The sequence below is a fragment of the Aplidium turbinatum genome, chromosome 1 (assembly GCF_918807975.1).
Source record: "Aplidium turbinatum chromosome 1, kaAplTurb1.1, whole genome shotgun sequence".
NCBI lineage: Eukaryota > Metazoa > Chordata > Ascidiacea > Aplousobranchia > Polyclinidae > Aplidium > Aplidium turbinatum.
The window spans coordinates 50706463-50722129 of record NC_137472.1 but is presented as its reverse complement, the minus strand read 5'-3'; the positions used below and the strand labels follow the sequence as shown (position 1 = coordinate 50722129).

General features: G+C 39.2%; 2 protein-coding genes across 3 annotated transcripts in view; one reads left to right on the top strand and one right to left on the bottom strand.

Annotated features, from left to right (window-relative positions):
• Nucleotides 1–1290: 1290 nt before the first annotated feature.
• Nucleotides 1291–3861, top strand: LOC145766813 (uncharacterized). The gene is made up of 4 exons (XM_082578522.1): nucleotides 1291–1426; nucleotides 2082–2266; nucleotides 2507–3026; nucleotides 3683–3861. Exons 1-4 carry the CDS (start codon nucleotides 1291–1293, stop codon nucleotides 3859–3861), a joined length of 1020 nt encoding a protein of 339 aa, XP_082434648.1.
• Nucleotides 3862–6095: 2234 nt separating this feature from the next.
• The window catches only part of LOC145782403 (protein jagged-1b-like), a 43913-nt gene continuing 34341 nt past the window's right edge, over nucleotides 6096–15667 (bottom strand). For both annotated transcript variants that reach the window (XM_082594187.1, XM_082594194.1), the window contains exons 17-26: nucleotides 14591–14704; nucleotides 14002–14118; nucleotides 11932–11959; nucleotides 11693–11778; nucleotides 11347–11460; nucleotides 10745–10860; nucleotides 10373–10645; nucleotides 9829–9960; nucleotides 9526–9676; nucleotides 6096–9164 (exon numbers count right to left, since the gene is read on the bottom strand). In XM_082594187.1, the coding sequence (XP_082450313.1) occupies nucleotides 7657–9164; nucleotides 9526–9676; nucleotides 9829–9960; nucleotides 10373–10645; nucleotides 10745–10860; nucleotides 11347–11460; nucleotides 11693–11778; nucleotides 11932–11959; nucleotides 14002–14118; nucleotides 14591–14704 (2639 nt within the window). In that variant the 3' untranslated portion in view covers nucleotides 6096–7656. The remainder of the gene's footprint in view (nucleotides 9165–9525; nucleotides 9677–9828; nucleotides 9961–10372; nucleotides 10646–10744; nucleotides 10861–11346; nucleotides 11461–11692; nucleotides 11779–11931; nucleotides 11960–14001; nucleotides 14119–14590; nucleotides 14705–15667) is intronic.

Genomic DNA, 15667 nt, shown 5'->3' with positions numbered 1-15667 from the left:
CCCGAGAGTCCCATTAGTTCCGGACAAACTTATTTTCTCAGCGACCCTGAGAGGAAGCTGCTGTAGTTAATAAGATATGCGGTCTGTTTCTCAGCACCACATCTGCAAGTGCAAGAAGAGCGAGATGCCACTCCCTTATTGGTGCATTGTTAAGCGGAAAACTTCATTCTCTTGTTTAGGCGTAGGCCTACATGCGCCGATCTCGACAAGGAGAGACTCATAATACCGATCAGCGTCGGGATGGAAATAATCGCGTTTGGAGGTAACTAAATTTCATTTCAAGTTTTATTTATGGTGTGTCTAATTATCCATTAGATTTTTTTCCTTTGCTTCGCATTAAACAAACGGAAAGATCGTTGAGTAGCTGGCACGAATATGTGTTTTGATTTCTACCGAAGGGGGTGTTTATTTGAAAGAGCAGAAAGACTTTGGAATGGAGTGAATGATTTGACTCCAAAGCTAACAACTGGTTGTAGAGAGTAATTTCATTAAACTTGTTAACCTCATTAAACTTAATTATAGAATTTTTCTTATTTTAGTGATAAGTTCAAGATATTCTTATACAGTATTCGTGATTTTTGTGTTTGAGATTGATGGAGCATGTTTTATTAATTTATATCTACGGCAACCTGTGTACTTGATTTTCGTACTTTTGTATGTTTCAAGTTCTATCTTTTCTTAGAAGATATGGCAGACAACTACAGTTGAAACAAAACATCAATATTTTTGTATTAGTCAAAATAAAGATCTATGTCGTATCTAGCTTAAATTACTTTCTGTACGAAATGAAAAGTTGAAACGTTTTATAGACCTCCGTGCAAGAAATACAAATTAAATGATACAACGTGGTTTTAATAATTTTTCTAAATAATTTCTAAGATTAATCTTAAATATTTCGTTGACTATTCTATCCTTTGACTATTTCTTGTTTAGCGAGATAATTAAAACCATTGGAGTTGAGATGCATTAATTAATTATTTAAGGTCTTGTTAAGTAAGTCTCTGCTGAAATAGCAACAATACCAGGTAAATGATTCTGCGGTTGCATTAATTTTAAACATACGTTTAACGACTCCTCTCTATAATTCCCATACTTAGTTGATTTTCTAATAATTGTAAAATACATTTGGGAATACCTCATAATGAAACATTATAATCAAGAGAAAAAAATTATAAAGCATGTTGTGTATATAATAAGACACGAGGGCACTTGTTGTATGTTCGTTTTAAAGTGCCTCTGTGCACGTCATTCACTCTGTACAAGTTCATATCACCATATGATCGAACGGAAATGAATCCAAGTACAGAAAGTGTGCAACCATTCAATGAAGTTCAGCTAGAAGTACCAGGTGAAGAATCTTTGAAAGAAGATGGGAAAGATGATTATGAAGTTGCTCCAAACTTACCGAAGGCTGAGCAGCAGTGGAGTAAGTTGGTTAAAAAGTAAAATCATGGATACTTGCTACATGATCACTACAAGCTTATGCATTTTTTTGCATGCACTTCTCTTTAAGACTACGACTACTATTATATAAGTTATTTCGTCATATTGAAACGCATAACAACAGAAATAAAGGATGGCTGCTTTTATTTATTCATATTCATTCTATGTTTAAATGATCTAAACGTCTTTTTTAAACTAAAGTGTTATTTTGGTTGTAATATAGTGTAATAAGACTAACCGGTTTTTAAACTGCTTAAGTACCGGTATCCTTTTTTATTTTGTACGTTTGCAAGTTCTCCAATCAACTTTTCTTTAAAGTAAAGTCACCAGGCTAAAATCTTTTTCTGGAAAAATGTACAACAAACAATCAAATGAGAACAATTAACATGTAGGTTAGCATCACCATATAGAAGAAATTAAAATAAGCATTATATCTGTTATTGACCAATGACATCACACAATAGCATTGATGTAATGACAGCAACATCCAAGACTGCAAAAACCGACATTTTTACATGGATTCAACGTCTGTAGCCGTTAAATCAATGTAAAAATGACAGATTTTGTTGCCTAGCATGAAAGCTTAAAATTAATGTAGTTCTACAATTTAATGTGTTGTTGCTTAATTGAATATTCAGCAGATATTATAGGAATCAAACTCCCATATCCCTTCACTGGAGGAGGAAGAAGACGAAATCGCACAAGCTTTTCTCAAGAGCAGCTTTATCTTCTCGAAAACGTTTTTAATATTACCCAGTACCCGGACATATTCTGTAGAGAAGCACTCGCAACAAGAACATTTCTAACTGAAGCTCGAATTCAGGTAAATTGCTATAGAATAGTTGTACTCTTGGATTTATTTTCAAAATAAGCAGTAAACCTATCGACCTTTAAGAACTATACAAAAGATCACGAATGATAAATGTTACGCAATATTATGGAAGCAGAAGGTTAAAAGTTACGAAAAGTTAGTTTACAAACATCGGATAAATTTTATAACATCATCAATGCTTCAAGCAAGAAATAAATGTCAGGAAATTTTTTGATTAGTTTCTTCCAACAGGTTTGGTTCCAAAACCGAAGAGCGAAATTCAGGAAGCAACAGCGACTTCTTTCAGCGACAAGTCATCAAAACTCTTCTTTTCACCAAGAGATTCAGCCAGTGTCCATAAACAAGCCACCCGCTCCTCGTAAAGTGAAAACAAAAAACAAAACATCTTTCACCCAACAAATCTTACATTCATCTAACTTAGGGTTATTAGATCTTTTGGAACAAGAGCAAACCAAAGGTTTTAAAAATAGTAGACCATCTTTGCTATCTGGATCTATGCATTTGAGCCATGATTCTTTGCCCGGTGGTACAATGACACAAAACGTAACCGGGCCTGCCTATATCTGGCCTCGACCAAACCCGTTTCTGCCAAGCGCAAGCATGGAGCTGCCTTCTATAAATACTCTCTACGAAGCAGTTCACTGTTCAAGAAAGAAAATGGCTTCGGAGCTTGCCACCATTGCCACCATGAGACACTGGACAACAGCGTCTGGAAATGTGCCATCACACATTAACGGCACATCACCAGAAAGTGCAAGCTTAGCGACATTTGTTATGCAACACAAGGAGTAATGAACTAAGCATGCCATTCATTGGCTTCACTTCATTGCAGCAATAATGATCAATATAAATATAGTGTTGAATAACTTAATGTTTGGGTATGTGCTGAAATGTGTCCGGTAGGCAACGCAATGCAAACGCAGCATGAAATAATACCAATAATTAGGCTACCTTTTTTTTTATTCTTAATCGCTATATGGTGTGGCAAAATAAACAGATTTAACAACTGGAGCTGCGAAGGGACCACGAAACATGGTCTTGGAAACAAGCAGCCACCTTTACAATATGCAGACGTTGATTTACCGTTATCAGAATTTGTTTTGATGGAGTGGAAAATCAAAATCGTTTGGCTGGTGTTCTGCTAAGTAAAAGTTTGCCCACACAACCCTGAAACAGGCAATTTCTTCAATACTAACTTTAAGTGCTTCGTGTAAGAATTTGAAACGTAACAAGTTTATCACGTTTAGCATCGAGTCCAAGAAGGCAAACCTTTTAGTTCGAAAACAATCCCATTTAGAAAATCACGTTTTTGCAATACAAGAAACATTTCAACCGGAGCCACGTTTTCAACCAAGAACCAAGCTGATGATTTTTACCAATCGATGTTCTTGAGTTTCCTTGCTTCAGTTGTCCCACTGGGTCAAGATGAGTTCGCCGCCAATGTGCGGGTCCAAGTATGGAAGAAGGAGCTGGACAATGTGGAGCTTTGTCCCACAGAAGGATTTCCTCCCGGAAAGAGTAAACGCGAAAGTATTGACGATGCCTCTACCGCCCAAGAACTGGTATTGGAAGATGTAAGACGTTGATGCGACACTGGGGATATTCTTTGGGAAACACAAGCAAGCTGTAAATGTCGACAGGATCAAACTATGCAACATTTCCTCGAATGCCCTGTTCTAAAAGCTCAGTGCTCTGCTCTCACTCCCCACCACAACCACTACATGTTGTAAAAGCATTTGTTTTCGCAAAGTAACTTCAATGATTACTAAATGCTATGATCTATAAATGCACAATGTTTATCGAACTTTTTGCTGTAGCCTATTCAATAATATTGTTAATAGGTATACTCTGCATTTGACAGGCTACTATGTTACGTATTTGTTTGATTAGAGGTTCCAGTTCAGTCAGTTTCAATGACAAATTACCACAGTTGGCGATTTCTAGCACGCAACAAATCCACTACAACACTAAATCTACATTTGACTAAATGAGATAATAATAATGCTTGTTTTTGTATAGCGCTGTATCCATCGCAGAATGCGTTGCCCCTCAGCACTTTGTATAGCAGTCAATACAGCCGTGTAGAGACGCAACTGAGTACATTATTACCCAAATCCATTCCATTGCTCAGTGCCAAGCTGGAATTAGATTTAGTACCATTTTTAAAAAGTCTATGGTATGACCCGACAGGGTATCGAATTCATGCCTACCAATTTAGAGGAAGACACCTTAACCACTAAGCAACCGAGCCGGTGAGGAAAATTTAATAGTTTTTGCTTGCCAACGTACTTGAGCGAGGGTATTTTTTGCATTCACAGAGTTAGCAGCCGGCAGTACGAGACGGAAAAACTCAAACCATGCTATGGAAAAAAAGCGAGGCTATTTGGGATCCAAAGAAAATAAAGGGTTGTACCAGTAAGCATCTATAGGATTGGCCCATGATACAAAAGAAGGATCCACAGAGGATACAAATTGATATGCATAAATCAACAAGTGATTACAACAATATCACTAACCTTTCAAGTAGGCTACATGTAGCTCCACACAAAGTGAAAATTGCATGACTTATTGACTTTTTTTTTATTTTTTAAAAAGATAATGTCTAAAAAGACCTCCCCGTTTGCCCGTTAGCTCAGTGGTTATGCGCCCGGTTCAAGATGACGCTGCGCTGGTTCAACTCTCAGAGTGCGCGCTTGAGCAACGCATTCTAAGAACTGCTCTCCATCACGTGACACCTAATTCTCCGGCAACAACATTTCAATAATCGGAAACTTCACTCTGTTCGGTGTCAAAAGCCTCTACCAGTATGCAAAACTACCAGGAATAACCTATCAAGGCTTGTGGCGTCGAACTTGTTTCGAAACCTGCATCTTATGAACCTATGAAACGTACCGAGTTTCCATAAGGACCCTGGCAAGACCTTGCTATTAATTTAATGGGAAGTCTCGAAGGATAAGAAGACAAGGTTCGCATTATACTTAGCCTTCTGCAATCTGAACTTACGAAAGTATCATCAGTCTTTTCTTTCGACCTCTTTTCCTTTAGAAATTACACTCATCTACTTTATCCCGCCCTGGGTAAAAGCAGTGTTTTTTTTCAATAACTATGTACTGTATTGCTGAGAGTGAAACTAGGATCGCATAATTGAAAAGCGAGCATCTTATTTGTTGCGCCATCCCACCTGCGTCGGTGGTACATAATAACGCTGTCAGGGGGTCCAGGGGTGTCTTTCCACCAGGGTCCAGGATAATTTCAGTAACCAGAACCTTTCCAAGGGATCCAGAAACTTGAAGAAACTGGTTATTTTTGTATATATTGCGTTTTTCTTAGAACTGTCTTGATTTGAGACCCGAGTGTCTCATTGTTACGGGCTCAATTCATTTTCTCAACGGTTCTGGTAGTAGCTTACAACTACAAAAAATGTCCGCCCCGTTAGCTCAGCGGTAACGCGCCCGGCTCAAGTTTACGCGGCGCTAGTTCGGCTCTCGGGGTGTGCGTTTGAGCAACGCACTTTCAGGACTGCTCCCCATTTAGCGGCACCTAATGGATGGAATAATTCCTCGGCAACAACACTTCAACAATCGGAAACTTCACTCTGCCAATCTCAGTAACCGGCCCTGCGTCAAGAGCCTCTACAAGTATGCGAATCCACCAGGAATAACCAATCAAGGCTTTGTCAATCTGAGGATAAAGATTCAAAACCAACCAACCAAAATGAGACCCTCGCACGTCGTTCAAGTTGCTCACTCCCGCTTTGCAATTATGATGCAGAGTAGGAGAAAACCTGGCACACTGATATTTTGTAAAGCCGTAATTGTTTACAACAAGTTTAATAACGTTCATGTGACATCAAATTGTCGTAAAAACGCTGCAATGTAATGAACATCAGCTTACAGCAATCAAACTGGAATTGGTGTGAAATTGGCGGGAGTCACATTTCAAATATAAGCGAAACCAAACTAGTTGAAGCGAATTTAAACACAAACTACTGAAGGTTGGAATGCAACATGAGAGTAAAGTTTATTTTTATTTTTTTTATTGATCAAAGGTATCAAAATCAAGTAAAAATACGAGAAAATCACTATTGCGAACCCAAAAGCCAATTTTGTAGAAAACGTTTCACCACACAAGACATTGACTGAACAACAGTCATCACTAGTTGAGTTGTGTGAGTTTGCTTCGACACATCTACCCTTGGAGGGAAACTGCAATGATTTCAAAACACTGCGTGCGTGAAGCTGCACAAAAAGAAAACAATAGAGCACTCACAAACGCTTTTAATATTAAACTGCAGAAGTTGAATTAAAAAGGGTTTATTCCATTTCAAAGCATGCTTGCATGCCAGCCTTGCGACAACTACCGCAACTGGCTCACAAAGGTAGTGAATGCTTCTATGAACTTTTGAAGGGATTTACTCTAAATTGCAGCTGAGAGAACGAGTCTTCAGTCCTTCTAATTTTACGTTTGAATACTTTTACGTGAGAAATATTGCAGTTAGCAATGGCAGCACAATTGCTTCTCGGTCTCAAACCACATTCAACTGATGACACAAATCCTCGACTATTTTTACGCTGTAGCCTATCTACGTTAAAAATACTTATTTCTATACAATGCAATGGAAACTTCCACGCGAATCACATGTTGTTGTTTTAACGCCAATCAACGCTACCACGTAACCAGAATATATAAAGATTTCTACTAGTGTTTTTAACAAGGCTTTTTACCTGCAAAATAAAATTACCTATCTGCATTGAAATTAGATTAAATTAGCAAAAGACAGATATCTTTTGATGAGACGATTAAACATCGCGCAAAGAGAGAGAGTACAAAATTGTTTGAAATATTCCTCTATTCAGGTTAGTCAAACAAACAAACAACGACTGACTTTGCCAGTGGAAGTGCACAAACCATAGTGAAGCAATGGGAGCAAAATACGAGATGAAGCATTCACAATGCAACTTATTGTTTTATGTCAAACGACAGAAACTGTTAACAAGAAAATCAAGTGAAAATAAAATCATCTAAAAGCATTCGACAGAAAAGAAACTTGAAACGTTGAAAGGGCATAAAGTTCCGTATTTTCGGTTTGATGCTACAGTTGGCTATACTGCTTCAATTAAACTAATTTTATTGATGAAGGTTATATTGTCTAAAGCAACAGAATATTAAAATAGAATCTTATGGCTGCGTTGTGCAGTAAATCATATGTGTGAAAACATCACCTTGCCTAACGCTTTCAATTTGTTTTTCGAATATTAAACTTCCTTTTAACTTCAACGCCAGAGAACGGCTAAAAATTGACATAAAAATCGGAACTCAAGCATTTAAGCATACTAAAAAGCAAAGTTGATTTATAAATAAAACAATATGTCTCGCCGCCGTTAGACGGTCACTTCGTGCGACGACTTTCTTGTCGCTGCCGACAAAAGTTCTGTTGTGGAGTCGTCGCCTGGAGAAGACGACGTCGTTGCGTCATAGTTTTCATTGTGTGAAATTAGTGGCTGTGACGAGCACAAGTCGCCGTCAGTGAAAGAGTGAACAGAAGCTGAAGTTTGGACAAATTCACCGTGATTTGAGCTTGAGCAACTGCGATGCGGCGGTGTAGTCCCATGAGGGGGCTCGCTACCCGATCGAGCCGAAGTTTGCTGACTACCTCGCCAAGACTGCGATGGCCGAGTGTAATGTCGTGAGTAAGATGGCGGTGGAGAATGAAGAGAATGATCTGTCACAATACTCGAAGATGAAGGGCGATGACTAGACTCGGAGGGAGGGGCGATTGTTGACGGAACACTACCATTGGATGCCATGATACTTTCGTATGGAGGCAACGACGCATCATCAAGTGACGGTCCCGGCAAACGCTCAGCGGATATTTGTGACCCTGGTCGGGCCTCGTCTATTAAGTCAGGTTCAGAGTAGCGAGTGTCGCTATCACAATATGAGTTTGAAGATGGCGAAGGTCGATATCGCTGCCGATGAGATCGGCGACCGTCGTCACGTCGTTGGCGTGAGTTGTGATGACAACGATGATGCCGACGGTTATTGTGCTGGGTTCGCCTGGAAGGCGGAGCGTAATTTCGATCCATCAGCATTGCAACTTCTTCAGATTCAGAGCACTCTTCATGGGGTGATTCTGAGTATATGGGTCGGCAGAGACCACGAGGGGATCTAGTAGTGCATCTGCATGAGTCGCCGTGGTAGGAAGAGTTTAATAAGAGTCGATTGCTTTCGCGACAGGAAGCAGTTGATCGTATCGACGAAGCTGTTTCGAACACATCATCCGGATCCGTCTCAACTCCACATTCATTCAAAGAGTGGATTTCAGAGATGTGTCGCGATGCAGGATGATTGGATGAGGATGCTAGCTGCTGGTTCATCAGAGCGTTGGAAGGTAATGTGGGACGAATGTTGCATGGTCGTGATGAAGAAGGTCTTCCTTGCGTTACTCTGGCATCTATAAATCCTTGTATACTGCTCGTTGGAATACTTGAAGCGAATAAGTATTGCTTTGCAGGGATCACAGACCTCTCCGGAATACTTCGAACAGATGCATCGTCTTCATTCTCTAATTGCCGACTTTCAACCAAATTTTTGTCGCTTATTGAAACAATGTGTTTTTGATTTTTAACCCCGCTGCTTGGAACTTTTCTGTTGGCAGCCATCAGCTGATTGACGTCTGTGACGATGTTGCTGTGTTGCTGATCCTGGAGATCACGATTGTTCAACTTTTTCTGAACAACATCAACTTTGAAGGGTTTTGAATCGGAACGAAGTTTCAGCTTTCGTTTTCGTCGACGCTTTGCCACGCAGCAAACGACCAGTAAAGTCAGCAGAATGAAGCCAACTAGCACGGATGAGATAACAGCCAAATAAAAGGAAAAATCTGAACCTGCAAAAACAAGGCAAGAACTTGTTGTGTATCTGAAATTATAATGTGGCAGTTTGCTTCAAGAAGACATATCATTCTTAACTTTTGGACAAATACTTGGCAGTTAATAAGAAGCAATGAGACGCTAACAAAGCAATTTTTCAAAATCCTACAAATCCATTAATAGGCATCTTAACTGCAATTTAGATCAATACTATACTTTTAATTCGGTAATTTCAGAGGAAACGCGGCCAGCAAAAGTTGCCTGTTTTTACATCGTTTAAACATTGGTAGACATTAAAATGATGCACAAACGGCAACTCTTTCTAGCTAGAAAGAGGCAATTTACTAAGTTGGAACAAACATTGAAATCACAACTTACCAGGAGATTCGTCAAGGCGTGGAGAATTTACTTCTAACTTCACTTCTGTAAGTGGGATTAGAAGAGAGCTTGTTCTGGTGTGGCGTTTCATCAACTTGGCTAGTTCATCAGCAGCCGCTTCAGCTTCCCCCACTCCAGTGACGTTAGAAGTCTGAACAAAATAGAAAAGTGAAAGACTCTTGATACAGATTTTTAAGAAGATCAGTGGTGGTATGTTTCAATCGTGAAAACAACTACACGTGTATTCTATATATCTACTTCTAAGGGATATTTACTGTACATAAACGTGGCATTAAAACTTACCAGTGCAAGGGTTATAGCATTGGGAATGCCATTGACGATAGAACAACGTATGACGAGAGTAGATATTTTTGCATGGTGTCTCATCTCCGGTAAGCTACGCACTTGGACGCATATGTCCTCCACCCATACACCCTATTCGTAACAAACAAGAGTTTGAGTTGGTAGTATTAGAGGTTTCGGTTGTTGTTGCTGCATTTTTATATCAGTATTATGACCACATTCAAGGGTAGCCACTCACCAATTAAGCTGGTGGCGAGCAACACTTAGCGATGTTTCAAATCCAAGTAAATTTTAAAAAGAGGAAACGCTCTACCATGGACTTCTAAATAGTAGCATCTGGACTGGAAACTCAGTGGGCAACATAAGGCCAAACAGTTGGTACAACAGTTGGCCAACAGTGGGCCAACAGCCAAGTAACTAACCCTGTTGGCCCACTGTTGGCCAACTGTTGTACCAACTGTTTGGCCTCATGTTGCCCACTGAGTTTCCAGTCCAGATGCTACTATTTAGAAGTCCATGGCTCTACGCTATCTTGCCTACACACCTGCGGCATTTCATTTAGGTCAAACACAAAAGTCAAGCGAGCACAACTTGAAGCCGGTGGTGTATCAGTGCTTGGAAGGCATTCGTCAGCTGGTGGTAAAAGTCCAATGTCGTTTCTCTCTTTGAAATCTCCTTCCTTCATGCACAAGCCTCGACTGTTACAGCCTCCAGTGAAGCAGTCTTCTGTCCTAAGCTGATGACAGATCTGTGGGGCAGGACAGGGCGATTGGTTGCTGGTACTGGGACTTCCGCAGTTTTTATGACCGCACCATATCTAAGAAATGTAACATTTGTTACAAGAAATTCCAAAAACATATTTTATGTCACTGGATTAAATGTATAGTAGTTATAGTAGTATGTCAGCATTTTTTACCTTTGAGCAATCAACAATCCCATCTTGGCACGTACACGAATTACAGCCATTCATCCACCGAGTGCCATCAGCTCGTGTATTTCCGTTCACAACACAAGAGTGTTTAGCCATCACAACTGAAAGAAGAATAAAAGAACGCTCGTCATATGGACATTATGTGGGGCAGGCATGCTCTCTATCCAACGGGATGAGGGGGTGATCACCCCCCCACACTCATTGGAGTGGTTGGAATGATTAAGACGAGTTTAAAGTTGTTGTTGAAATGACTATGACGATTTTAGCCCACTGTCCAAAAATCACCCCTCGGAATTCTAAAAGTGGATAGAGCCCCTGGGGGCAGGCAACATCACAATATATGAATGTAGATATGAAGGTAATGACATCGAGTTATAGCTCGTAACAGATTCCTTTTTTTTTCCAATCACCAAAATTAATCTTTTTTACATTGATTCTAGCCAACACATTCAAAAGTTAAATCAATAAAATGTAAACCGGTCAGATGAGTTGATATATTATTGGTGACCAATACTTAACTAAAAACTAATATGATTGTTGTTATATTATCGCGACGTCGATCGACATCAAAAAATAAAATATTATACCTTCGCTGCAATCTTTTCCGATCCTGCCAGGAGGGCACTTGCATCTGTAGTCGCCGATTAAATCCTCGCAAGTGCTGCCAAACGTGCAGGGTAAGGATAAACACTCGTTTATATCTGAAAAATAAAGGACGGACAATGTAGGGAAACCCTCCTTTGTTTGAATTAAATATACGCAAGGACAATTAAACTTTTATAATTTGTTTAGCGTAGTTATTGGCGTTTTTTATCACAAGATGATGAAATGCGTGAAATAAACTTTTCTTCGTGCTAGCCCACTTAACTTGAAACACATTTAACAAGGAGATTTGAATGTAAAATTTATTGACCTTTCGTCAGCAACACTTACCCTTTCTGCAGTCAGGACCAGCAAAACCGTCCAAGCATTCGCAAGTGTAATGGTTCACTTTATCTATGCATCGCCCCTTGTTGTAGCTGATGAAAAAAGAAAGTCTCAAATCAAAACAAAACAAATTATGAAACTGCAAGTAAATAAACAACTAAAAATATAGAATGTTACTGTGACCAATGCTACATTGCAAACGATTTCAGATTTTTTTGTTGTTGATTAAATTTTGTAAGACTTACCAAGGGTTGGGTGAACAGTCGTTTATGTCTGAAAAATAAAAATTAAATGGTTAAAAACTTCGCTTTGTTCAACTTTGGTCAAACGTGTCAACTCATACGTCATTTGTATTAGCAACGAGGAATGTAGTGCTAATCGTCGACGTAAAATCAATATAAAAATGGTGACCTTTGTCGGTAGGTCGTGTGGCCACACTACAAAGTGATGGCATGACTGAATGATACAAGTATCCATTACAAGCATTTCAAACCAGTCAACATTGTATCGCTACATTCAGATAATAAAAATACGGGTTTCTTCAAACGACCAGAGCAAAATGGAAACGCAATCTTGAAGTTGAAGTAAGATTGTTGCTCTTGCAGCAACACAGAAAAGCTTTATCGATTGTGCCAATACATATGCTTGTAATTTAGATTTGTTTCTGAAGGCTGAATCCTTTCAGCTTTGCATGCATGTGGAATTTAGGAGCATTGGAACCAGGGCCGGATTTAGCTGATGGGGGGCCCGGGGCACTTTTAGATCGGGGGGCCCCCGTGCAAAAAAATTTTTAGGCGCGAAAAACCATCTCTACGTCTACAGTAGCATCAGTCCAGTGCTGCACAGCATTTTGCAGAAACTTTAAAGGCCAAAGGGAAAAAAATAACACAAAATCACATTTTTTTCCACATAAGGGGCCCTTGAAAAGTCGGGGGGCCCGGGGCAACTGCCCCCTCTGCCCCCCCCCCCCTAAATCCGGGCCTGATTGGAACAATGATTCAGGTTCGCTCACTGTCAAAATTACAAATGGCGAACCTTGTGGCTCATGCTGCGGCCACCAAGGTTGACAACGAGAAGCTTTCCTAGCCCTTGTGGTGATGCCAAAAAGCCGTTCCATTTGCTCGGTACCACTGAATAAAGAACTGAGCATAAAGTGTGTTGCTCAGTTACCCAGGCCGAGAGTTGAACTGTGGTTGCTTGATCTTGTCATAGCTTTGTTTAAAAGCCAATTGCTCATTTATTAAACTCGTGGAATAAAGTCTTTTTTAAACGATGCCCACCATGAACCAATTTGTAACAATCAAATTAAAGATGTTAAAAACACTTCAAGAAAGGTGAATGATTTATTTCAATGAACCAAGATAATAATGCCGAAACATCTGCTTATTTCCAATGAAATATTGTGAGAGAATCTCTGAATAGTTCAGCCCAAACATGTTTGTTTAATAAAGCGTTAAATTGAAAGACGGCGTTTGGAGAAACCACTAGTCAGGTGCAAAAAATAAATCTTGATCACAGGTGACAAGAAATCCAATAAATCAAGATTTAAATAAAATTTGAGGGAAGACTGGCATAAATCACTTTTTCCGACTTTAAACTTTATAATATTAAACATTTACTTTTTCTATGACGAATCAGTTGAGAAGATTTCTCAGGCAACATAAATCATTTTACAAGCTTTGTAAAAAGTAATGTTAAACTGGTGTAAAAAGCGGGTTAGTCAAACTGCGTCATCGACTAGGGTTAAAACAGTCGGGTCAGAATTTCAGAGTTGAGTGAGTTTTTACCACTTGAACGAAAAGGGTCAGGTTACAGCGCTTAAGCAAGCAAACTGGCTACTAATGGGCTGAAAATCAGCATAACTTGATGGGCTTTTGGCAGAACCGTGCATGGAAAGTACACAGGCTTGATCGCAGAGTTCAACTCAAAATTGAGAGGTGTCACTTGCTAAAAACTTCGACTTCAAATGACATCACCTTGCTGTGATTTATTGTTAAAAATGATTCTCGACTCAAACGACTTAGCGCGTCATGAGGCAGGGCCTTACCATTCAACAAACATATAAATTACATTAAACATTATTAGGTAGTCGTTAAGCACTTCAAAGGGACAACCTTATAAGTACATGAGACTATTTCAATCCGTGGAATGCGGAATACACGCTCGTGTGAGCATTTCCAACAACCAAGCAAGAAAATCTCAAATTTCAACATTGTCAGACAGTGGTTTACGTGGGAACGCAATAACGCTTTGGGTTAAAAAAAAAGTTGCATTTTTTAACTATTTAATTCACTGAGCTCAAATGGAAAGCCTACCGTTTTCACACTGGTCCCCGTCGAATCCTTCCCGGCAGTAGCAGACAAAGGACTCGTCCTTTCCAACGCATGTCCCTCCGTTCATGCAGGGCTGGCTCTCGCATAAACTAACTGTACCTATATTATAGAAACTTGATAACATTTTATACGCACTCAGTTTTCCAGTTGACTAAATCATCGATAAATCACGTATAATTGTATCGTAGTTTTCTTGCAAATAGAATATGGTTTTGCAGTTTCAATCACATAAAAAAAACAATAACTTAAATGCAATATAACTTTACAGAATCCGCAAGTTGAAAAATGCACGACATTATGCTCCTATCAAAACAAAGCGGGTTTAGAGCACCAGATTTAACTGATAAGTCAGTCTTCCGAATCGTCTGCTAATTAAGACCGTTTGTATTGGAAGCTGACCCGTTACTTTGCTAATTCATTAACAGATAACAACGCCTTCAGACGTTAAATCAACATATAAAAAAATATCTTTCAGAGTAGGTCAAAGTTATCAAGACAAGACAAAAACAAGATCAAGACAGAACAACAAACATGTCGTCCGTACGTTAAAACTTGTAGGCTTGTAACTCACGGATGGTGCAGGAGTTGCCCTTCCACTCAGGAGTACATTTGCAGATGAACGTTCTATCCATCGGGACACACACTCCACCATTCGCGCAGGTGTTCGCATTGCATTGACGGCGTCCTGCAAAAGAAAAAAAGCACGTTAATACAACGTTGGTTCACTTCAAACTGATGAAACAACAGCTTCATCATCTGAGTTAAAAAATTTGGCTTGATTGACGTGTTGCAAACTTTCAGACTTCAAACAGGTCGTTAAAATCTACATTGTGAAGTTTCAGATTTCAGTTCGTGACAAACAACATTTTTAATTGCTGAATTACTTAGCGCGTTATTAGAGAAAACTTCGAATCACAAATTGCATGAAGACAGCGTGAAATTTTAACGCATCAGAAGTAAAGTTAAATGTCAGGTTGGCAATTCAACAGTGGTGTTGTGTGTTTCAAAGCCTCAAAAGTGTTGCGGAGTGCCGTTTGTTACAAAATTTATTTTGTTTTTCCATAAAAGTGAATGACAAAGAAACATATCACAAGCCGAAAGCCATTCGAAATTGCATGGTAAGCGTGGCAAACATCATATTAACATCAAGATAATGACCTTATGCAAGTAACCTCAGACATCCGCTATTTGACAGCCATTCCAACTTTTTAACATCAAAACTGATCAACAACCACAAACTACTTGGTGAAGTCTGGTCAACAAGTTCCATGTCAGAAAAAAACTAGTCACTTTTACGTCGTTTCATCTTTGCTAGACGTTGCAACGATGTAAAAACAGCAAATTCTGCTGGCTGGGCGCGAAAAGGCGCTTTAGAAACAGTTTTGCTTGATCAACAAAAACAATTAGTTTTGAAATCATGAAATAAAAAATGTTCTGGAATAAAGATTACGTGAAGTTTAGATGAATGAATTTAAAGGATAAAACCACCATTTACAAACAACACTTTCAACCCGAGAATAAAGATTTCCATAATTATCAATCAAAGTATCGAAGAAATGAAACAACGAGTTCATTTTCTTTCAAAGGTTTCACCTAGTTTTGTTTCACTATTTTAAGTTTAAGCAACATGTCAAAGCACACGGGAACG